At 42.3% G+C, this 24,151-nt stretch overlaps 2 protein-coding genes across 6 annotated transcripts in view; one reads left to right on the top strand and one right to left on the bottom strand.

Moving 5' to 3' along the window:
* On the bottom strand, positions 1–23,531 carry LOC109888421 (kinesin-like protein KIF18A). Of its 3 annotated transcripts, none has more exons than XM_020479600.2 (18): positions 23,372–23,531; positions 22,652–22,984; positions 22,172–22,329; positions 21,893–21,997; positions 21,655–21,765; positions 21,330–21,527; positions 18,753–18,932; positions 18,440–18,514; positions 18,212–18,330; positions 17,203–17,365; positions 16,890–17,054; positions 10,674–10,795; positions 9,734–10,002; positions 7,301–7,360; positions 1,992–2,397; positions 1,436–1,525; positions 1,218–1,315; positions 1–678 (listed from the first exon to the last, which is right to left on the bottom strand). In XM_020479600.2, the coding sequence occupies exons 2-18, from the start codon at positions 22,959–22,961 to the stop codon at positions 542–544; spliced, it is 2,766 nt and encodes a 921-aa protein (XP_020335189.1). In that variant the 5' UTR covers positions 22,962–22,984; positions 23,372–23,531; the 3' UTR covers positions 1–541. The 3 variants fall into 3 exon arrangements, with proteins under 3 accessions (XP_020335189.1, XP_020335190.1, XP_020335192.1); XM_020479601.2 differs by having other exon boundaries at positions 18,753–18,929; XM_020479603.2 differs by having other exon boundaries at positions 21,893–21,982.
* LOC109888422 (probable methyltransferase-like protein 15) overlaps positions 23,078–24,151 on the top strand; it is a 116,349-nt gene continuing 115,275 nt past the window's right edge. The window contains exon 1 of one of the 3 annotated variants that reach the window (XM_020479605.2): positions 23,078–23,960. The gene's annotated coding sequence lies outside the window, so the exon portion shown is untranslated. The remainder of the gene's footprint in view (positions 23,961–24,151) is intronic. The other 2 variants (XM_020479606.2, XM_031831083.1) reach the window with 2 other exon arrangements.

The following is a 24,151-nucleotide window of genomic DNA, read 5'->3' as shown; positions in this document are numbered from 1 at the left end:
TTCAACATTAACAATATTTTATGAGCCTTCATTTCTGTTTATGTGTAGCCTGATATAGAACGGTGAATGAGTTTCCCTATACAGATGGGTTACAAGCAGAATGAACGAACATCACAAGTCTCCATGTCAACAGCATTCACATGCATGGCCACATGACTTGACAGTAAAACAGCATGTCTGATAACTCAATCTACCCCTTCCTTTCAATTTTACATTGAAAGGAAATATATGTACAGTAAACAGGGAAAAGCTCAAATGAACCATTCGAGAAAAAAAAGATGGGAAGAGTTGAATTATTCATGGTAAAAACCATCCACATTAGTTAAACATTTTATTACTAAATAACAAATTATTGGTACAACAAATGTTAATGTAGGAAATAATGTAAAAACAATAATTCTACAACCAAAAATAAAACTAAGAACAACTTCAGAATCATACACAATTCAAGCAATCCATAGGACTTAATTTCTCTCTCCATAGCTACACACAATTCCCCAATATCTACACGACATCAGCAACATCTGGTCAAAAGCAGGTCTCACATCCTCTTTGTCACACTCTTGAATTTCTGGGAGGTTTTATAGAATATGGACTTTTTCCTCTGAACATCCATGAGGTGGAGATTCCCCTCAGAAACACTCCTCATAACTCTTCTGGGCTCGTTCTCCTCTGACCCTAAGGAGAAACACAATGCTTAGATAGAGACGGGGGCTCGATGGAGAGCTTCAAATGGAATGTTTTTCCTTTGCAGTGTGAAAAATCCCATCATAAAAAAAGTTGGTTATTTTAAATGACAAAAATGGAATAATAAAACAAATTGCTGTCTAAAACACATCACATCAAAAGTATGCAATCTGATGAGAAACCAAATTCTGCAGTTGTCCAAAAGCCAAACAAAACCCTTCAACATAAAATACACGCCATACGTAACAGGCAGACAAGCGCCTTCATTGTAGATTTAAAAACAGCTTGGTTGTGTCCTTCATAACAGGCATATAAAAAAGCATATTCTGGCCCTGCCCTGAACTTTGTGTTGCAGCTGACAGATGTAGGCATAAGCTCTGCGTGTAAGCACCACTAATTGAAATGAACATGGGGATTTTAGAGGGGGGAAAAGCCACACATGAATATATTTTATAAATAGTGAATGAAAGCAAACTACACTGTTTCCCTGGGTCACTTCAGGGGAGAAACACTGGTATTGTTGCACTCACCAGCTAAACGACGCACTCTTAGTGGTCTGCTTGCTACTACTGTGGGGTCCTGCTTTATGCGCTTGGGTGCTGAAATGATTTCCTGCTCTCTGCTGCTGCTACAGGGTGAGATGGAAACACAAGAGATGAAATACATTAATATCTGAGCAGCACAACACTTCCTTCGCTGATCCTTCACTAAGAAAAATGTATTTTGAGTATGTCACAACCACACCTACCAGTTTATTTTGCGTTTGCCCTGCGCAGCCGAAGTCATGGCCATGTAGGTCTTGCCACGTCGGATGTCTAACAGAGATGGTATCTCCAGTCTGCGGGAAACAAGAAGTCAGGCAATGTCTCTTTCCTTCTCAATATATTTGAACAGTCTCTGACATGTGACCAAAACATATAAACAGACTGGAATGAGTACCGCACTCTGATACGTTAGACAATTCTGAGCTCTCTCACTGCCACTTGCTCGTACCTAAAACTTAAAAGACAAGGCAGCTCAACGTTTAGAAATAAGTACTTGGAGGGGCTCGAACCTGAATACAATTTCTGCCAGTCTGTCTCCTGGGACAAAATGTGTCAAATTAAAATGTGAATCGTTGTAATAGTAAGAGGCAAAAAAAATAATTATATATATATATATATATATAAATAAATAAATAAATATATACACACACAGAGAAAGCCTTAATCTATGCACTGTTTTACGTTGTTCAGCAACTAATATTAAACTGGACTGTTGAAATGCCGGAGTATGATGACCATCTTTGACAATACCACACCCACCTTTTGGGGGGTTTGCTCATGTCATTGGCTCGGGGAGCCTGCTGTTGGCTTGGACTCAAGGGGCACAAAGTCTCAGCCTGATGATTGGGGCTACATTGGTAAAGGATGGCGGTAGCGTTGGCAAGAGCTGCTTCAGTGTCTCCATCTTCAATGTCAAATGTCATGTTGGGGTCATTGACTGCAGAGTGCTGGAGAGGCAGGAGTGAAGGCCTGTTGAGTGTACTGCTGGCCTCTGGAGTGTAGAGCAGTGGAAACATCCCCTCCTGTCTTAAAACCTCCTGGAGGACCATGGGAACCTGCGCTGAGGCGGAGACAACACTCCCAGGGTTTGGTGGAGACACTGCCAGCTTCCTCCTGGTAGGTTTCTTGGGAATTGGTTCCATCACTGTCACCTGGACCGCTGGGCCTAGAAAACAACATCAATAGGATTTCTTTTTTATGAAGAAGCCAAAGAACCAAACAAATAGAAGCCTATACATGATCAAATAAATTGCTATCAAGTTACAACACACTTCATCAAGGTCAATTCCATTTCAATACAGTCCAATCCATGTACTGCGCATTGACACGGGTATTTTTTTCAATTCTGGCCTAGCTCTACAAATCACTTAATGAATTGAGAGGTCAAATGGAATAAAAAAATAAATAATCATAAACATCCTCCACCAAGCACTTTTACATGGAAATATTCAGTGAGGTAAGACCTTTGGAATGTTGCGGTTATAAAAACGTAAAGGGTTCCATGTTTTACTTGACAGTCACATCTGTTCTACACACATTTATATGGGGGCGTTCTAGAAGCTTCTTCCTGAACAGGGTCCAGCGTTCATCCTGTTCAGCCAGAACACTTTCTGTTAGTGGTTGGTGAGGCCTTGCTACTTGGTTTACTAGTTTGAGCTCAAGTGCAAGATAAGAATGCATTATCCAGTCTAAATCGCTGTCAGCTTCAGCATGTGGGTATTCACTAACAACATGGCAGTAGTTTGACATAGCAATGTCATACATGGACCAGGGATGAAAGTTCATTTTTTAATTTTATATCCTATGACTGGAACTGGAGTCGATCTTAGATTAGCAGGAAAACGTTTTGCCTCGAGGTCCACATTGTGATGTCGAAATTCAGAGTGCTGCACAGATTTTTTTATGACCGATATGTTTGTCAAAAATCGATTTGCGGTCATGAAAAAGGGCAGTTATTTGAAAATAGATATATGTCCATTACAATTTTTCACATACATTCTATCTAGTCTTAGACATTCAAGTGTGGTCTGGAGTGTTTTTATTTTAACACCCCAAATAATCACCCTCCTGGAGAACTTTAACCCCTGTATGGCCTTACCATCTGTGTTGAAGCACCATACTCATATTTTAAGAAAATAAATCACATCTGAATAGATCTTAGGTGGCACCGGTATAAAAAGAAGACAGTATCACCACCATTGAAAGATGAAGGAATAACATCTCTGTAAAATACTGAAAGGAGAAGTCTATGTCTGCAGTAGGCCTAATATGGGTTCTCATCTTTTGGCAGTTGGAGAAGTGTAGAGGTAGCCAAAGAAAGTGAACCTGGTGACCTTTACACAGTACAGACATTAATCAGAGGTGTAAGGGAGTAAGGGCCGGGACACATTCATGCTCACAAATTGAGTTTCACCAGTCCCTACAAGCCCTGCTACTGTGACATGGAAGATGGCTAAGTAGGGGAAAGAAGAAAAGGAATCAAATGAGGCAAAATAAAAATATAATTCGATGTTTCAAAGAAACCAAGACTTAAAGCCCTCAGAACTGCCTCAATTAGTCAGGGCACGGACTCCACAAGGTGCTGAATGCATTCCACAGGGATGCTGGCCCATGTTGACTAGAATGCTTCCCACAGGTGTGTCAAGTTGGCTTGATGTCCTTTGGGTGGTGGATCATTCTTGATACACACGGGAAACTTGTGTGAAAAACCCAGCAGCGTTGCAGTTCTTGACACAAACCGGTGTGCCTGGCACCTACTAACGTACCATGTTCAAAGGCACTTAAATTTTTTATCTGGCCTATTCACCCCCAATGGCACAGATACACAAGCCATGTCTCAATTGTCTCATAAATCCTTCTTTAACCGGTCTAATCCCATTCATCTACAGTGATTGAAGTGGATTCAATAAGGGACTATAGCTTTCACCTGGATTCACCTAGTCAGTCTGGTCAGTGTTCATTACGTTTTGTACACTCAGTGTATATTTCCACACCATGAGGTTGGTATAACTGTTTAATAACAGCTGTTTGAAAAGACAAAAATGTAAGCCTGTTTTGGTGGGATGGAGTTTTGGCCTGCCCTGTGACGTCACCAGGCGATAAACTAGTTAATGGACCAATAAGAGAGTTCCAAACCACTCTGCCAATAACAGCTAGTTTTCCCCTCCCCACTCAGACCACTCCCAGACAGTCCTCGAACAATTCTTGCTTGAGAAATTACTCTTTGCTAAGAAGCTATTTTTGCTTCTTAGCAAAAATACAATCACAGTAAGATGACTTAAGTTATCCAGAAATTATTTGATACCGAGATAAAATCTGCTGCATTTGAACTTTAACCAAGGAAACATAACAAGGCCACATAAAATCCTTATGGACACAAAGCAAGGAATGAGGGAAAACAACTTATGGCCGACAAAGCAGGAGTGGACATAGGATAAGTTATGTGGTTGTGAAGTGGTTCACAATCACTAGCCATAATTGATGACTCACACGCGTAGCAACCTGTCGTACAAAGGATACAGCTACACTGAATGGATCACCATATTAGTCATCAGTGAGGATGAGTCATACACACGACATACTGTTAATTATTAGTTATTATTATTTGATCAAGACTAAGATACAACTAACTTGACATACAACTGATTAAATGGGAATAATTGATATTGGCTACACAATACATTTCTAATATACACCAAAGTCATTTTAATAGAAAACATGTCTTCCGTTAACCGGCCAAAATGTTATGAATAGAACTTTGGGATTTCCTTCTGCAATAAGAGCTTAAAGGTATTTACATGAATAAATATGTTTTACGAGAATAGGAAGACTATGATAAAACCTGGCTGAGATTGATGATTGTCACCTAAAGAACATACATAAGCAGGGTTGTTCGATGTTAATGGCTGGTGTGTAAGAGTAAAGTGGAGAGCACGTTGCATCAGAGCACGAGGAGGCAGACTCACTTGTTGCAGTGAGACACTGCGGCTGCATCATTTACATGCTGCTGACCACAGCCGTGTGACGCCGCTTCCTACCTACTACATTTTACTGAGGAGGAGGCAATTCCCAGAAATGTGAACTGTGTGGTAGTGGATTTGACATATCAATTTTCCTACCCACCCCCGCACAGACAAAATAGGACAACCAACTAAATTGTTTAATGTAGAAGCTTTTAAGTGACAATGCTCACATTTTTTTAACAACATACTTGTGTATCATAAAAGGGAGGGGGGATATGGAAGATTAATGGACCTATTTATTCATACGAAGAGCAGAAAGCAATATTTAGGAAATTTGAGTCACAGCTCAGATAGCAAGGCAGGATGAGGGGACAGTGATAAATGGTACCGTTTCTGATGGAGATCTGGCCCGGCAATAAATGGCAGCCAAGTTCTTTCAATCACATATTTTTGGCTTGTAGGATTAATACATGCATGAGGTGCTATTTCTGGTGGAGACAGAGCCGTATTAGGGTCGCTTGGCTGCTGCCTCCCTCTTTATCGCTGACGGGGAAGGGGCGTTTACTCTTGCCTTGCCTACCTTCTTCTCCCTGCAGTGAATTTGCATTTTCATGAATGAGGTTTGAGCAGCCTGGGTTGGGAGGGCTGGATTGACTGAGTACAAGATATGGAGGAAAGGGGGAGGGGGGGCAAGGAGGAAGAGAGTGATCGAGCAGGAAAAAGTAAGACTGGCACAGAATGAGGTTGGAGAGAGAGAGAAGAGTGATTGAAATTGTGTGGGCCATCCTGTGCTGATGGGTACAAGGCATTGGACTGGTGGGGTGCAGAACCCTATTGAGAGGGTCATGTGTGGTGACCTGCCCTCGTATCCACTTAGAGATGGTGCTGTAATGAGAAGGTTGGAAGAGGGAGGATCTCCATACTCAATCATTATCAAGCTGTGACGATCATGGAATTTTGGATGACGGTTATTGGTCAGTCAAATGACCGTGGTCACCGTTATTACAGCTCGAATAGCAAAATAAAATACACACATCTCCTCTGCTCTGCTCCTGACTGCATGTGCTGCTGCCTGTTTGCTACAACACCTTGCTTGTTTCAGCAAGGAGTAAAGTTCTCACATTGTTAACAGTCCATGTTACCGTAGAAACAGACTCAACCATACAAATGCCTGGCCGTCCCGTCTTCAGCCAGCCGTTCCACAAAAAAAAGTTTAAACTTACGAGGGTTATTTTATTTTCATGACGGTTAAACAGGAATTGTGCCAGCCCTAGTAAAAAGTGTTTTTAAAGCCATTTCCTGTTGCGCTGTGGTCGTCCGGTGTTGTTTTCTTTAAAAATGTAGCTGATGTTTCCCACAATGTGTTTCAATCAAGTGTAGAACATCTGTTCAGCAGAAAATATCATTACAGACAATTTGGACAGCCATATTTCACATACTTCCTTATTGTACTTCCCTAAAGGTTTTTCCAGTCCTTTTCTTTCTCTAAAGGGGTCTCGAGTGTCATTTCATTTTCACAAAATATCTTTAGTTCCAGGCCAGAAAGTCTGCAGTGCTGCACAACTGGAAATCCCATTCTATTTCATGTCGGAATACTTTTTGAAGTTTCTGTAACAGTTTGCCTATTTTATTTTTCCTTGTTTAAGAATCAGTTGAAGTGCCAATTGATATCCCATCATCTCGAGGATGGCAGAAGGGAAATTAAGTTGTTACACTAAACACCAGTGATCAGTGGGAATAAAACAAAAAACACTGTTAATCCACAAATCAATATTACTAATTTCTCACTTCAGTTTGAGCACTACAGAGGGGATGTTTAATATTGTCAGTTCATTATTTTAACCATTTCAGTTCTTGTGGTCTTCTGAAACAAGCCTTCTCTGTTAACATCCCAAGTTTATACTAGTGAATCCTGAAACCAGTTTTATCACAACTGAAATTGCTGATGAACAATTAACAGCTGAAACAGAGCTTTTACCACAGGAGTGATGACTTTGATGGACATATTTGATCCCCTCGGACTGTCTCTATGAAGGATTCCATGTGGCAAGCTGTTAAATTAATGACCAGGTTAGCAGGCCTGAGGGAGAGTAAAGACAGGTTTACCTTTCCATGATGGATTGGGTTGAAGGCGCAGCGAGACTCTCCTCTTATGTTTCTCAGCACCTGAGTGACAGACAACAGTATGTTCAACAACACAGCCTCCTTCATGAATACCATGCCACCCTCGCAGTTATCAGCACAACACACAGCATGACTAGCATCACAGCTCAGCCTGCACAGTTATCAATAGAACAGACACAATCGTGCCTCAGCATTTGGCTGTGGTAAATGTGAATAATCATCATGAACTGTGTAGCAACGTCTGCGATTGTACACTTGCCTGGTAAAAAAATGGCTAGCCCTTTACACTTGTATCTGTATATGGGTTGAAAATGTCAGCTTTGGACATTGATAAGCTCTTAAATTGAAACAGTACAGTAACATGCTATACGTGACTTCAGAACTCAGGCTCTGCACTTCACAGCTCTGTATGGGTTTTGACTGACAGCCGTTCTGAACTTGAGCACCGCTCATAACAAGAAGATGCCCCAATCCCTCCTGCTAATTGGGCAACTTTAGAAAATGTTTTGTCTGAGTGAGGGAAATGCTGTAAATTACAAGGACTCTATGTATTTTGAAAGATGTGACGCTAAGGATTATAATAAATACTGCTTTGATGGCATACAAGCAAGCCTAACACCCATGAGTCCTGATGTGCACTTCACATTTCCATATCATAAAACTTATGTAATATACATTGTTAACATTTATGATTACTATGTTTGATGTGGTTACAAGATAACATGGCGTTATACCCTGAGTTGTCCTGAACAGAATGAACCTGTTTGTTGTATTGTGAAGAAAATTTGCCCCGAACCATGCATTTGGATTTACTGATGAATCCATTCCGTGCGCATCAAAAGTACGTGCACATCAGAATTGCTTTGTGAAAGCCTAACACTAAGATCTTATTTTATCATTTTGCTAGTCATGTTGGCAATAGAGCAAGCGCTCAAATTTCACCAACTTGTCCCAGATTGCTAAAAAACAAGTGGCGAAAATTACTGTAAATTTAAAAATGCTCATAAAAATCTGTGTAATGTTTGGATTCAGTCTTGTGTCAGCTGAACGGTTGGCCTGACCTTTAGTTTAATAATTTCCTCATAATCTCCAAACTGTTCCCTTCTAATTTCTACCATGATTATGCATTTCCATATTTTTTCTTTAACAAACATTTCAATTTAGCTCTATCCCTATCCAATTCCCACAAGTGTAAGGGGTTCAATGTAGCCATTTTTAATCAAAATATGAAATCATTTATGGGTAACAATTAAGTACCTTACTGTGATTGTTTCTTTTTGACCATTTAATTGAAAACAAATATTGCTTCTTAGCAAAGCGCAATTTCTCAAACAAGAAGTTTTCTAGGACTGTCTGGGAGTGGTCTGAATGGAGAAAGGAAAACTAGCTGTTATTGGCAGAGAGGTTTGGAACGTTTTCTAATGAACTAATTTACCACTTGGTGATGTCACCAGGCAGGCCAAAATGCCACCCCACCAAAACAGGCAGACATTTTAGATGGTCTTTTCTTAAACTAAAAATGGGCATCATAATAATCTTTACAATTTCATAGTGTAAATATATATATAAAATGCAGGAAATCAGGTTGATTGCACTGGGCATTTAACTAAATGTAGCTTTAAATATATAATAACAGTAGTCTTCAGGACAGTCATTGCAAGGTGAAAACAGAGGGAATAGATCAAACAGATGGGAGATCTATTGAGATCTGGTATCATACATTTGTGCTCATGGCTTGTGAAAGGAGGGTCAAATTACAGGATATCACTCAACTACAAGCACAAGTGGACAGGGCCAAAAATACAAAATAAAAGACACAGGGAAACAAGCATGTGACGGGTGCAGGGGGACAGGTGCGGGGTGCACCTGCTGACATATGATGGACAGCAACATAGTAATTAAGTATTGCTGGCCAGCTTTGGTTCACGCTCCATTGTCTCCTAGGGGCTGAATGTCATGAAAGGAGGCCTGATGGCGCACTGGTGCTGGGTTATACAGGGTGTGATAGGACCTGGAGAATGGTGGCTCCCGTGTGTGTAGGCTCCCATGATCAACAGTAAATAGAGCCCAATAGCCCAGGGCCAACAGATATTGCTGTATGGCCACTGGTGGCCTGAAAATAATGCACTACAACAGAGGATTAAACAGTCAACCAGGGGGGTTTACTACAAAGCAAGATCAATGGCCAGCTAACATGCCAAAATATATTTTGATTTTCTAGAAAGAATGGGCATGGTCTAATTAACTCATCAACCAAAAACACATATTGAACTTCAGCTTTCTTAATGAAGCAGAAAGTCAATAGCTTTGTAGTTTACCCCTCAGGGGGAAATTACATGTCATCGTTGTCACTGGGAGTTGAAGCCAAGTCTGCGTTTTTTTAAAAACAACATAAGATGTGAAGTCATGACTTACTACTGCAGGGACTGTTTTGATGGGGACAGATGAGGTGTGAAAATGACAGGATAGGTACGAGCTCTGGCCTAAGCCTGGAACCCTCAGCCTGGGTCTCCTCGTCCTTCTGCTCCCCGGCCTTCTCCTGATCGGCCCACACCACACCCCTCTCCCTGAGGACCAGGTGCTCCAGGTCCTGGTTCTCAGCCTCGTCGGCAGCTGTGACCAGGCCCGACCCCCTCAGCGTCCAGTACTGTCTGCTGTAGGCAGGCAGCAGCATGTCCACCATTCTGAACAGAAGAAAGCATGAAACTCAGGCTTAAAAGATGTTCTGTTGAGTCAGTATCACAATCTATAGTGTAAAGTTACCAAAGTGAATTTTGTTGCACATGTATGCAACACCTAGTATAGTATAATTCAAAAGACCAATACTCTCTATTCACTAATTCATATAAGTAAGCGATAACTTCACTGTACATTCTCTGGAAGTAATGTATGACACCGGTATGGATGGCACACAGCCATTCATACTCACATAGTACAGTGTGAGTCACATGACTTGTACTCCATTTTTCATAAATATTATTTCATATAATTCTGACAAACCCCTTTAAGACTATCTTATAGTAATATCACTGCATTTCCACTCTCTGTCTTCAGTGGATACAGGTGGATGATTCAACTCTGATACGCAATGCCAGGCCCTTGTTCCAGTCCTGCTGTAGTATACCAGACTCCAGCAATCAGCTGCTCAACAGGAACAAAAGCCTGCACACCCAGTAGCTTCCAGCTGGAGCGTTGGCTTGGCCACATGTTTTACACAGTAAGTGAGGTATTTTTCCACTGTGGTATCACTGGGGTGAAGAGTATCAAATACAACAATCAATATCGGTATGGAAGTCCAAGTTTTGGTATGGTGACAACATTACGTGTTGAACCCTGTAAAAGAAAAATGACCTACTTTTTAGTCTGTTTGTTCTCCTGGTCCTGGATGCCGATTAGGTGGGTCATTTGCTCAATGTGCTGCTTGAGGTCCTCTACCTGTAGCTGGAGCCTGTGGCAGCGAAGGTCCTTCTGGAGTACCTGGACGGGAAAGGTGAAGAGCTGGTGAAATGACCATGAGGGAACATATTGAGTAACCCTGACCACAGCTAGAGAACAAGCTGGCAGGGAGTCATCAGTGACGCACAAGACAATGAGTCTTGAGGGGTTTATTTTGTGCCATGCTTCATCTCTGAGAACCTGTCTTCTGGGTAAAAAAAACGAAAAGCTGTCATCCAACTCTGACGTAAAAGAGTATACGAAACGGCAGCAGAGAGAACATTTGACAAGCGGATGAATCATTGTTCTGTGCCACTTCCTAGAAGAGGGATGATAAAGAGAAAATAAACATCTACATGGTTTTAGGTAACTGGCTGTGTGAGGGATGCATAAAGATCATTGATCCATTCACCTCAGTCATCCACCATTGTACAAGAGCAATAAAATAAGCACAGTTCTAATTACCTGGAGAACAGATGGAAGAAAATAAACTGTCACGACAAGTTGGGACGTATTTGCAAAAAATAAATAAATATATATACACTGCTCAAAAAAATAAAGGGAACACTAAAATAACACATCCTAGATCTGAATGAATTAAATATTCTTATTAAATACTTTTTTCTTTACATAGTTGAATGTGCTGACAACAAAATCACCCAAAAATTATCAATGGAAATCAAATTGATCAACCCATGGAGGTCAGGATTTGGAGTCACACTCAAAATTAAAGTAGAAAACCACAATACAGGCTGATCCAACTTTGATGCAATGTCCTTAAAACAAGTCAAAATGAGGCTCAGTAGTGTGTGTGGCCTCCACGTGCCTGTATGACCTCCCTACAACGCCTGGGCATGCTCCTGATGAGGTGGCGGGTGGTCTCCTGAGGGATCTCCTCCCAGACCTGGACTAAAGCATTCGCCAACTCCTGGACAGTCTGTGGTGCAACGTGGCGTTGGTGGATGGAGCGAGACATGATGTCCCAGATGTGCTCAATTGGATTCAGGCCTGGGGAACAGGCAGTCCATAGCATCAATGCCTTCTTCTTGCAGGAACTGCTGACACACTCCAGCCACATGAGGTCTAGCATGGTCTTGCATTAGGAGGAACCCAGGGCCAACCGCACCAGCATATGGTCTCACAAGGGGTCTGAGGATCTCATGTCGGTACCTAATGGCAGTCAGGCTACCTCAGGTGAGCACATGGAGGGCTGTGCGGCCCCCCCAAAAAATGCCACCCCACACCATGACTGACCCACCGCCAAACCGGTCATGCTGGAGGATGTTGCAGGCAGTAGAACGTTATCCATGGCATCTCCAGACTGTCACATGTGCTCAGTGTGAACCTGCTTTCATCTGTGAAGAGCACAGGGTGCCAGTGGCGAATTTGCCAATCTTGGTGTTCTCCGGCAAATGCCAAACGTCCTGCACGGTGTTGGGCTGTAAGCACAACCCCCACCTGTGGACGTCGGGCCCTCATACCACCCTCATGGAGTCTGTCTGCTCAAACGGTCAGAAACATGCACATTTGTGACCTGCTAGATGTCATTTTGCAGGGCTCTGGCAGTGCTCCTCCTTGCACAAAGGCGGAGGTAGCGGTCATGCTGCTGGGTTGTTGCCCTCCTACGGCCTCCTCCACGTCTCCTGATGTACTGGCCTGTCTCCTGGTAGCGCCTCCATGCTCTGGACACTACGCTGACAGACACAGCAAACCTTCTTGCCACAGCTCGCATTGATGTGCCATCCTGGATGAGCTGCACTACCTGAGCCACTTGTGTGGGTTGTAGACGCCATCTCATGCTACCACTAGAGTGAAAGCACCACCAGCACTCAAAAGTGACCAAAACATCAGCCAGGAAGCATAGGAACTGAGAAGTGGTCAACACCTGCAGAACCACTCCTTTATTGGGAGTGTCTTGCTAATTGCCTATAATTTCCACCTGTTGTCTATTCCATTTGCACAACAGCATGTGAAATTCATTGTCAATCACTGTTGTTTAAGTGTTCCCTTTATTTTTTTGAGCAGTGTATATACACAGTGCCTTGCGAAGGTATTCGGCCCCCTTGAACTTTGCGACCTTTTGCCACATTTCAGGCTTCAAACATAAAGATATAAAACTGTATTTTTTTGTGAAGAATCAACAACAAGTGGGACACAATCATGAAGTGGAACGACATTTATTGGATATGTCAAACTTTCTTAACAAATCCAAAACTGAAAAATTGGGCGTGCAAAATTATTCAGCCCCCTTAAGTTAATACTTTGTAGCGCCACCTTTTGCTGCGATTACAGCTGTAAGTGGCTTGGGGTATGTCTCTATCAGTTTTGCACATCGAGAGACTGAAATGTTTTCCCATTCCTCCTTGCAAAACAGCTCGAGCTCAGTGAGGTTGGATGGAGAGCATTTGTGAACAGCAGCTTTCAGTTCTTTCCACAGATTCTCGATTGGATTCAGGTCTGGACTTTGACTTGGCCATTCTAACACCTGGATATGTTTATTTTTGAACCATTCCATTGTAGATTTTGCTTTATGTTTTGGATCATTGTCTTGTTGGAAGACAAATCTCCGTCCCAGTCTCAGGTCTTTTGCAGACTCCATCAGGTTTTCTTCCAGAATGGTCCTGTATTTGGCTCCATCCATCTTCCCATCAATTTTAACCATCTTCCCTGTCCCTGCTGAAGAAAAGCAGGCCCAAACCATGATGCTGCCACCACCATGTTTGACAGTGGGGATGGTGTGTTCAGGGTGATGAGCTGTGTTGCTTTTACGCCAAACATAACGTTTTGCATTGTTGCCAAAAAGTTCAATTTTGGTTTCATCTGACCAGAGCACCTTCTTCCACATGTTTGGTGTGTCTCCCAGGTGGCTTGTGGCAAACTTTAAATGACACTTTTTATGGATATCTTTAAGAAATGTCTTTCTTCTTGCCACTCTTCCATAAAGGCCAGATTTGTGCAATATACGATGCTCTCTGCGCTTTTAACAGACCTCTGAGACTATCACAGTGCAGGTGCATTTATACGGAGACTTGATTACACACAGGTGGATTGTATTTATCATCATTAGTCATTTAGATCAACATGGGATCATTCAGAGATCCTCACTGAACTTCTGGAGAGAGTTTGCTGCACTGAAAGTAAAGGGGTTGAATAATTTTGCACGCCCAATTTTCAGTTTTTGATTTGTTAAAAAAGTTAGAAATATCCAATAAATGTCGTTCCACTTCATGATTGTGTCCCACTTGTTGTTGATTCTTCACAAAAAAATACAGTTTTATATCTTTATGTTTGAAGCCTGAAATGTGGCAAAAGGTCGCAAAGTTCAAGGGGGCCGAATACTTTCGCAAGGCACTGTATACACTTTTAAAGTAGCATAGAGTTAACTTACTGTGATGCATTCCCATCCCTTCAATAATTCTCTCTGGGAGATGAAAAAATGACATATTTAAAAGGGATAGTTCACCTTAACTATAAGTAGAACCATTTCTATGTATAATTAGCAATTAGTTTATTATATGGATCTTATCCAGAGAGTCAGCAACCAAAAAGAAGGCTTAGTTTAGGTAGCTTACAATTATGCAGCATTGTCAATAAATCTTCACAATCCCTCCTGGATTTTCTGTGATATTTGCGGGAAACAATGCACTGATAAGGAAAAAAAATGTGTGTTGACGTGTGGCTTGATTGAACCATATAAATGTGCAATGATTGTTTAAAATTGAAATTCTTTGCGGACTCAAAAGGAACACCTACAGTTGAAGTCGGAAGTTTACATACACTTAGGTTGGAGTCATTAAAAATCATTTCTCAACCACTCCACAAATGTATTAACAAACTATAGTTTGGGCAAGTCGGTTAGGACATCTACTTTGTGCATGACAAGTAATTTTTCCAACAATTGTTTACAGACAGATTATTTCACAATTCCAGTGGGTCAGAAGTTTGCATCCACTAAGTTGACTGTGCCTTTAAACAGCTTGGAAAATTCCATAAAATGATGTCATGGCTTTAGAAGCTTCTGATGGGCTAATTGACATAATTTGAGTCAATTGGAGGTGTACCTGTGGATGTATTTCAAGGCCTACCTTCAAACTCAGTGCCTCTTTGCTTGACATCATGGGGAAAATTAAAATAAAATCAGTCAAGACCCCAGAAAAATTCTTGTAAACCTCCACAAGTCTGGTTCATCCTTGGGAGCAATTTCCAAACGCCTGAAGGTACCGTGTTCATCTGTACAAACAATAGTACGCAAGTATAAACACCATGGACCACGCAGCCATCATACCACTCAGGAAGGAGACGCGTTCTGTCGCCTAGAGATGAACATGCTTTGGTGCAAAAAGTGCAAATCAATCCCAGAGCAACAGCAAAGGACCTTGTGAAGATGCTGGAGGAAACGGATACAAAAGTATCTATATCCACAGTAAAAACAAGTCCTATATCGACATAACCTGAAAGGCTGCTCAGCAAGGAGCACTGCTCCAAAACCGTCATAAAAAAGCCGGACTACGGTTTGCAATTGCACAAAGATTGTACTTTTTGGAGAAATGTCCTCTGGTCTGATGAAACAAAAATAGAACTGTTTGGCCACAATGACCATGGTTATGTTTGGAGGAAAAAAGGGGATGCTTGCAAGCCGAAGAACAGCACCCAAACCGTGAAGCACGGGGGTGGCAGCATCAGGCTGTGGGGGTGCTTTTCTGCATGAGGGACTGGTGCACGTCACAAAATAGATGGCACCATGAGGCAGGGAAATTATGTGGATACATTGAAGCAATATCAGCCAGGAAGTTAAAGCTTGGTCACAAATGGGTCTTCCAAATGGACAATGACCCCAAGCATACTTCCAAAATTGTGGCAAAATAGCTTAAGGACAACAAAGTCAAGGTATTGGAGTGGCCATCACAAAGCCCTGACCTCAATCCTATAGAACATTTCTGGGCAGAACTGAAAAAGCGTGTGCGAGCAAGGAGGCCTACAAACCCAACTCAGTTACACCGGCTTTGTCAGGAGAAATGGGCCAAAATTCACCCAAAAGACCAAACATCTCCCTCTGCAACTGGATCCTGGACTTCCGAATGGGCCGCCCCCAGGTGGTAAGGGTAGGCAACAACACATCTGCCAAGCTGATCCTCAACACGGGGGCCCCTCAGGGGTGCGTGCTTAGTCCCCTCCTGTTCTCCCTGTTCACCTCCGACTGCGTGACCAAGCATGACTCCAACACCATCATTAGGTTTTCCGACGACACAACAGTGGTAGATCACTACAACGATGGCCAGTCTATAGGGAGGTCAGAGACATGGCAGTGTGGTGCCAGGACAAGCACCTCTCCCTCTACGTGAGCAAGACAAAGTAGCTGATCGTGGACTACAGGAAAAGGAAGGGCGAACAGGACCCCATTCACATCAACGGGGCTATAGTGGATCTGGTAAAGAGTATCAAGTTCCCTGGTGTCCGCAATCCCAACAAACTATCATGGTCCAAACACACCAAGAAAGTCAGAGGGCCTTTTCCCCCTCGGGAGACAGAAAGAGTTGGCATGGGTCCCCAGATCCTCAAAAAGTTCTACAGCTGCACCATCGAGAGCTGCATGGCATCTGACCGAAGGCGCTACAGAGGGTAGTCCTTTTGTTTTTACACTGCTGCTACTCGCTATTCCTACTGTATGCATAGTCACTTTCCCCCTACCTACATGGACAAATTAGCTGGACTAACCTTTGCCCCTTCACCGGTACCCCCTGTATTGTTGGTTAAGGGCTTGTAAGTAAGCACTTCACAGTAAGGACTACACCTGTTGTATTCGGTGCATATGTCAAATGCAGTTCAAATCAAATTGTGAGCCCTCTTTTTGTACTGCGGTGATGGGTCAGCTTTGTGATAGCATTGCAATGTTTTTACTGTTTTATGCAGAAATAGTGCAGTGATTTGTCAAATTTGCAAGCCCTCACATAATATGCAGGGAATTGTTGATTTAGCAACAACAACAAAAAATATGATCATGGAATCCTGGAGGGACCATCTTCCTCTACAGTTCCCCTACCAGTACATGAACAAAATAACCCATATACCACACCACTACTACCACCCCTGGGTCAAGAGCTACCATATCTCTTGACCCCTCCAGCAGTTGCCTCACCACTGGTGGCTGGGAGTCCTGTCCCAGTAGCTTCATGTCATTCTCCACGCGGTGCAGCCAGCCGTTGTTCTCAAGGAAGCGCAGCTCAGCCTCCTCCAGCCTCTTGCGGATGTGCTGCTGCTGTGTGAACAGGGAAGCCAGCTTGCGCTCGTGCTTGCAGGTGGCCTATTCAACAACAGAGCCTGTCAGATTGGGATACGACAAAGGAGTGTATGCACTTTAAAACATCCACCTATCACTGGTACATCATGGTCCCTTCCGGGACCATTTTCTGGCTAAAACAACATGGTGATATGCAGGGCCTTTAACAGACCTTCTCAGTCTTGTCTTTGGCACTGAAGAGTTGGGCCTGCTGGTTGCACTCCTCGCTGTGACGCTGACGTAACTCGTTCTCCTTGAGCTGCCGCTCCAGAACAAGGTGCTCCCTCCTGATCTGAGTACGGCTGGAGAAAATGCTCTGTAGGGACTCTGACACCCTATCCAGAAAAAGGAGCAACCAGCCAGTTATCATTAAATGGAGTCTTTGCTTAATAATGGAGGGCAAATATTTATAAAAATAAAAAAAAGTTTCAGTGTTTGCCCTTCCTCAAGTAAAAATGTAATGTCATGTTATTGTACAACTCAACAGGTTGAACAGTGTTCAAATCAGGCAGCTGCCCTGGATCACCCCCAGCAGCTTTTACCTAATAAGGCAGAGGCCTTGCAACAATGTCTCATTCTAGTAAAGGAAGAGGGGTATGCAGGTAAATAAATAAACAGACAGTGGAGAGCAGCCGCTGAGATGTGACTGCACTCTCCAATGTAACCCCTGTGACGTAGGAGCCGCCGTGGCCTTGCCAGACGGATGAATTTTTTATTGTGTGAGAAGCATGCTGCCTCTCTTCAGAGCCTCACATTGTGCGAGTTGTGAATTCTGATGCCGGTGAATGAAATGCGTGGGAATGAGACTCATTCAGCTTTCCACCCCCCCGCCTCCCTTCCCTCTCTCCCCTTTTAAACAGATGCCACTGCAGCCCTTAGAGGGGACTGAAGGAAGGACATTTTTTAGCTAATATCGATATATTGTGTACCTTTATTTACCTGGCTCACAGCTGCCCCTATCAAAAATGCAGAGCAAACTCTCCACCCACCAGGTCCTTGGGCTTTGTACTTTTCCCTCAACATTATAAATTATCTATGGATTTAAATTAAAGTGTACAAGTTTAAAGAACAACACTCAAGTGTGGTGCATATTATGCATAACAGAACTTGTATTACTATATAAATACAAGTTTGGCCTTTTGGTTGTTGCATGCACATTGGCACAAGAAATAAGTGCTTACTTGTGAATCTCTGTTTGGTTCTGACTGGAGATGGTATTAATGGTATTAGAGCCTCCAGGAACAAGAGGGTCCATCTTCCTCTCCTCATATTCTTTCAACTTCTTCTTCAATTGAACGATCTGAAATGGCATAAACCATTGATAGATTTCACAATTTATGTCCACACCTTTTCTGACCATAAAGGCCTCCAGTCTGTGTAGTAGAGATGGGTGCTTCATCTTATATTACCTCTTCTCGCTGCCTCTCACATATCACTGCATACTGGCCGATGTGACTGTCCAAGCTGACAACATTCCTCTTGAGCTAAAGGACAGGTAGATGCATGTAAAAATACAAGGAGGGAGAAAGAGAGGCATTACAAACAGAAATATTGTAAGAAATGCCATGTAGTACAAGTTTCATTGTCAAAACCACCTCTGAACTTATGTTTGGCTTTTAAAAACAGAGTTTATTACAAATGAAGGTACACTAAGGAGAGCACGGCCAAAGAGGCCTAAGTAAATCCTATAACATTGTTGGGATGGGTGAGTAGTTTACTGACCGATGATTTGATCTCTTTGGCCCTGTTGGCATATTTCAGTGTGTTGTGGGTGTCGTCATAAGATTTGGAGGAGGGGCTAATGTTGGCAATCATGACCGTCCTGCAGTTCCCGCCAAGAGAATCTTTAAGGAGTCGTGTTAGCTTGCTGTCCCTGTATGGTATGTGGGCTTTCTTACTCTGCTAAAATAAAGAAAGAAAAAACAACATTAGCCCGAGAAGAGTAAAAGTGCAAAACAGGAAATGGTTAGGCCTACACATTCAGGTTTGAGGTGGGGAAAGGTCTGAAAAACCTCACTGGACATTAATACTTTTTTATTTATATCAATTAATTCCAACTTGCTTGCGTTAAAATGGAATTGACCACAGTCCTATGACCCTTTGGGACTCAAGGCATACAGTAAATGCCCAGTGACAATGGGACAACACACAAATAAGGCTGTATAGGGGGGCATTTTAGAATAGTCAATTACACTGAATGTACAAAACATTAAGAACACCTGCTCTTTCCATGACAGACTGACCAGGTGAAACTAGGTGAAAGCTATGATGCCTTATTGATGTCACTTGTTAAATCCACTTCAAATCAGAGTAGATGAAGGTGAGGAGACAGGTTAAATAATTATTTTTAAGCTTTGAGACAATTGAGAGATGGATTGTGTATGTGTGCCATTCAAAGGGTGACTGGGCAAGGCAAAATATTTAGGTGCCTTTGAACGAGGTATGGTAGTAGGTGCCAGGCACACCAGTTTGTGTCAAGAATTGCAACACGGCTGGGTTTTTACATGCGCAACAGTTTCCAGTGTGTACCAAGAATGGTCCACCACCCAAAGAACATTCAGAAACTGTGGGAAGCATTGGAGTCAACATGGGCCAGCATCCCCGTGGAACGCTTTCGACACCTTGTAGAGTCCATGCCCTGACAAATTGAGGCTGTTCTGAGAGCAAAATGGGGGGGTGCAACTCAATATTAGGACGGTATTATTAATGTTTTGTATATACACATTCTTATTGGCAGACGGTAACTATTTGTTTCCATAAAAACGCCCAAGCACATTATCTTCTGCTGGTGTGAATGTGCTATGTCTGAATTCAGCCTGGCTTCACTAATGGCACAGCGTCTTGAGTACATTACATCTGTTCAGGTGAGTCACAGTCGCATGGAGATTCAAATGGCAGGAATTACCAGGAACTTGCAGAGGAAAAGTGATCTGCAATGGGCTGGGGGCTGCCCAGCTGTTCTCCCTGGCCGAAACCTACATCTGGAACCAGGAAACCCTTATTTTTCCCAGCTGATCCTATGGGAGCTCAAAGTTTGCAGCTAAAAGGAGGTTGTCCCAATTAAGCAGAGTGAGTCTTTCGCCAGAGCAGGATTTACAATGTACAGAGTAACAGCCTGAGAGAGAGGAAATGGGCCAATGGAGAAAACCACAAAGGCTAAATATGCAACTGCAATTCATGGCCATGGGACCAGTCCAAGCTGGGACATCAAGGTGTCATTCCCTAAAGCGAACAACGGTGCCATAAAAATAAAAACAAAAAATGTCAGTACAGCGGTGGCATGTTTGTGCAGCATTTCCTAAATGCAAGTGGCCTGCTTGTGGAATCCCCAGGGACAGTGGTAAACCGAGACGACTCAGTGACAGGTTAATGTATGCAACTGGAATGAAATATTACCCAAATACTTGGCTTGCTAACAGACCAAGCAATGCTCCTTGAATCACAGGGAGCTGCTCACTTTTTTCTGGCAACAACTGAGCAGGGGAGTATTGCTGCCAGTAGGATGTAAAATTGCTATCAATTAAACAAAATACAGACAAAATGAAGACAGAATAAATTAGACTAGACCGACCTAAATATCCACAAGAAAAAACATTATCTTAAAAATGCAGTGTGACCACAGAAATCAACAGAAAATGAAAGACAGCAAGGGAAAACCCTAACACCAGTCACTGGCGGGATAAACATAAGAAATCAGTTGTAACACCAGGGTAGTGGGTTCAATTACCGGGACCACCCACAAATAAAATGTATGCACACGTGACTAAGTTGCTTTGGATAAAAGTGTGTGTGGGTGAATGAATTCAATAGTTTAAAATGACTAAACCAAATGGAAACTGTGTAGAAATGATAATGATCCTACATTCATGCGGTTTCCTGACTGTGTCCAGCTCACTTATAATCCCAAAAATGAAAGCCAGACAATCTGGGAGCATTGAAAATTCCAAAAATGATAGTGCTCCATCTATCTATTTTTAGCCAATTTCGATGGCAAGGAAATATAAGTTTCAGTGCATCCCTCTGGACTTCGAACACCGAATGCAACCCCCAGGGCAAAATGAGTTTGACACACCTGTCATAGTGTTAAATCTAGACATAACTTTGTGTATTCTCAGTGGTGAGGAAGCAGCACCAAGCTGAACATTGTTTACGAGTCACACAGAAATGCCTCTGGGTTTTATTGTCAAAAGATCAACCAGCATTATGAATTATATTGTATTCTATGAGCAGAAATATTTCCTTTGAATAATTTAAGGTCCTATTCAATCAGAAACATTAATCAAGATGCTTTACACATACCTTAGGGTCAGCCAGAGCATTGATAACATTTCCCAGGGCAAGGAGTGAACGGTTGATGTTAGCGCCTTCCCGTTGACGTGCACCCTTTGCGTTAGTGGCACTTGCTCGCTCGGAGCCAGCGAGGTCAATCAGGCTCATTTTGGCCACACGGACATTTGGATTAAGGCTAGCCGTCCTGTCCTGTTGCTTCAAGTAAATCTAGTGGGACAAGAACACCAACAATTTCATCTTCACCTGTCCAGTGACTGCAGTGGGTAAACCTGACAGACACAACATCTGGTAAAGGAGGAAAGGTAGATGACGCCACTCCATTGAAATAGCCTACCTGAAATACAGCATGGGACCGTGACGAGGTGGCATTCATGTCAGTGGGGTGCTGCGTTCTATTCCGATTGCCATAATCCAAAGCTTCAAGGATGTGCTCAGCAGACTTAGGCTGCAAAAGAGGTCACATGAATACTTTTAAACAAATAAAACCAGAACACATAAATCAAAAAGAGATGTAAAAAAGAAAAACTACAACACACCTGACAGACACAACAAATAACCTGTTGATCACTAACCTGGTGCAGAGTAAGGCCTTGGATAACCACTCCTTTCGAGGGGTCCTCCCTCACTGCAAGAGGGCCCACATTAGCCAAGAGGTCTCGGATCTGCTCATTATAGACCTGCAAATCAGTTATGGCAAAAACTTGACTGATTTCTATTGACAATTTAAATCCTGATTGTTCATTAATAAAATGTGTTTCTTTAATTCCCAGGTATGATGGAGGAAGATATTTCCTTGATTTCTGTGTAAATGTATTAATTGAAAAATCAGACAGACAAAATCAAAGAGTTACCTCAAGATAAGAAAATGCTACATCAAATATTTTCTCTTCCTTGACTTGATCCATACGGCTGAAGAGCTCCGTCATGGTGCGATACATCACACCCGGGTCATTGCTTGAGCCCAACATGGTGTGTGTCTTGCCTGCTCCTGTTGCACCATAAGCAAAGACTGCAACATTTCAGAGAAGGATTAGTAAATAAACATGACCAAAACTTCCACTCAAATTAAAAATAAATCCGATTTTGGTAGTTTTAAATGTAACACCAAATGTATTGGAATTTAACTGCTAAATGGAGTACAAAGATATAGGCTACTGTAGCATACTAATTACTATTTCTAAAATGGGCCTCTGTACTATGACATTCATTTAAATTAAGCTATTTGAAACACTGTTTACACAAAGTCCGTCTCAATGTGCACATAGCCATAGGCCTACTAATCAGATGGTATAGTCCTGTAAAGATTAGTAGGCTTAGGCCTATTTTATTACCTGTACAGTTAAAGCCATTCAACACTCCATCAAGTATCCTTTTAGTGGTGTTCTCAAAGATATCCACCTGAGAAGAATCCTCCCCAAAAACATTATCAAAGACAAATTTCAGGTCCTTATTGGCTCTCTTGTTGACATCTCTGTTTCGAACTCTTGGTCCCCCGAAAGATGTCATTTGCTGTTCCTTGGGGTCAAATATTAGCATGTGGTTGTCCACAACTTGGACCACATTCCTGAAGTTCTCGCACTTCTCATTGTCGTTAGTTGGCCGCACACGAACAACCACTTTGACATGGCTGCACACGTCCATGACTCTTCTTATTGTGTATTGATCTAGATGAGAGATCACAAGGAAGATGCTTTAGCTGACTAAACTCCAAGGTGAAAGATGTTTCTGATATACTCCAATGGAATGGCGCAGAGGCCAGGCTTTGTGGAATTGGGCGTGGCCAGATGTAATAACATAGCTAGCTACTTGCATTCGACAACATTACATTTTAAGCAGTGAACATATACAAATATGTTGTTACATAAAGAACAGGGCGACTTGAATGTCTCGTGTATTCGTCGCCCGTAGTGCCTTGTTGTGGCTAGCTAACATTAGCAGTCAACAAAGAGCCATATAAGCTCCGAGCGAAAACAGCAAGTGCTGCGAGTTGTAAAATACATCGTAAACATTAATTTAGCTCTGGAGCGAAGGATAATACACCCACAGCTTACCTTAGACTCTAATTGTCTCACATTTGCAATTGCGGCTTGTTAGCAAGTAACGTTACAGCCACCGCTACTTTTTCTCCCAAGACGAGCGCGTCTTTTCAAAAACAAGCCCCCTCTTCCTTCGCAACAGCTGATTGGCTATGCACCTTGAGTGACGTCGGTGAGCTTGGTGTTGCAGTCACTTGATTGCAGTATTGGTGTAGGAAGTGGTTTAAAAACTCTGTTCGTATGCCAGCTATTATCTAGCTAAATAATGTAATTGAAACCATTATGACACATAGCTAACATAACAAAGTAAGTATAATATTGCGTCAATACCAATGTCCTAAGTACGATTTGCATCGTCCAGTTGCAAGCTATTCAAGGTGTTGTAACCCTAGCTACTACAGCTGAACGGAACTCACATATCCGAACACTTTTCCCCAGGAGTTTTTTTATGAAGATGCACCTGAGAATAGCTAGCTCGTAGCTGTCTTACGCTAGTAGCTTCCAAGTTAGCTACACAAATAATCGTTTCGCAGTTCTCCACTTTGGAATTTGACAACTCTTCAACGTGGTTTCTTCTACTGAGTACTGTACTCTACTGTAAAAGGTGCCCTGGAACCCACTGATTTGATTTACTGTGTAGTTGGCTAAGTAGCTAGCTATTTACTGTAGCTGGATAACTAGATAGAAATAACGTATCAATGCTTTATATTTTCTGATACCTAGCTAGCTTAGCTAGAAATGTTAGCTACATATTGTAGCTCTCTAATACCATTCTTTATGCCATCCATAATTAGT

This window comes from Oncorhynchus kisutch, linkage group LG8 (assembly GCF_002021735.2).
Source record: "Oncorhynchus kisutch isolate 150728-3 linkage group LG8, Okis_V2, whole genome shotgun sequence".
In the NCBI taxonomy this organism is placed as follows: Eukaryota; Metazoa; Chordata; class Actinopteri; order Salmoniformes; family Salmonidae; genus Oncorhynchus; species Oncorhynchus kisutch.
Note: the sequence above shows the minus strand (reverse complement) of the source record. Positions and strands in the feature narration are given on the sequence as shown.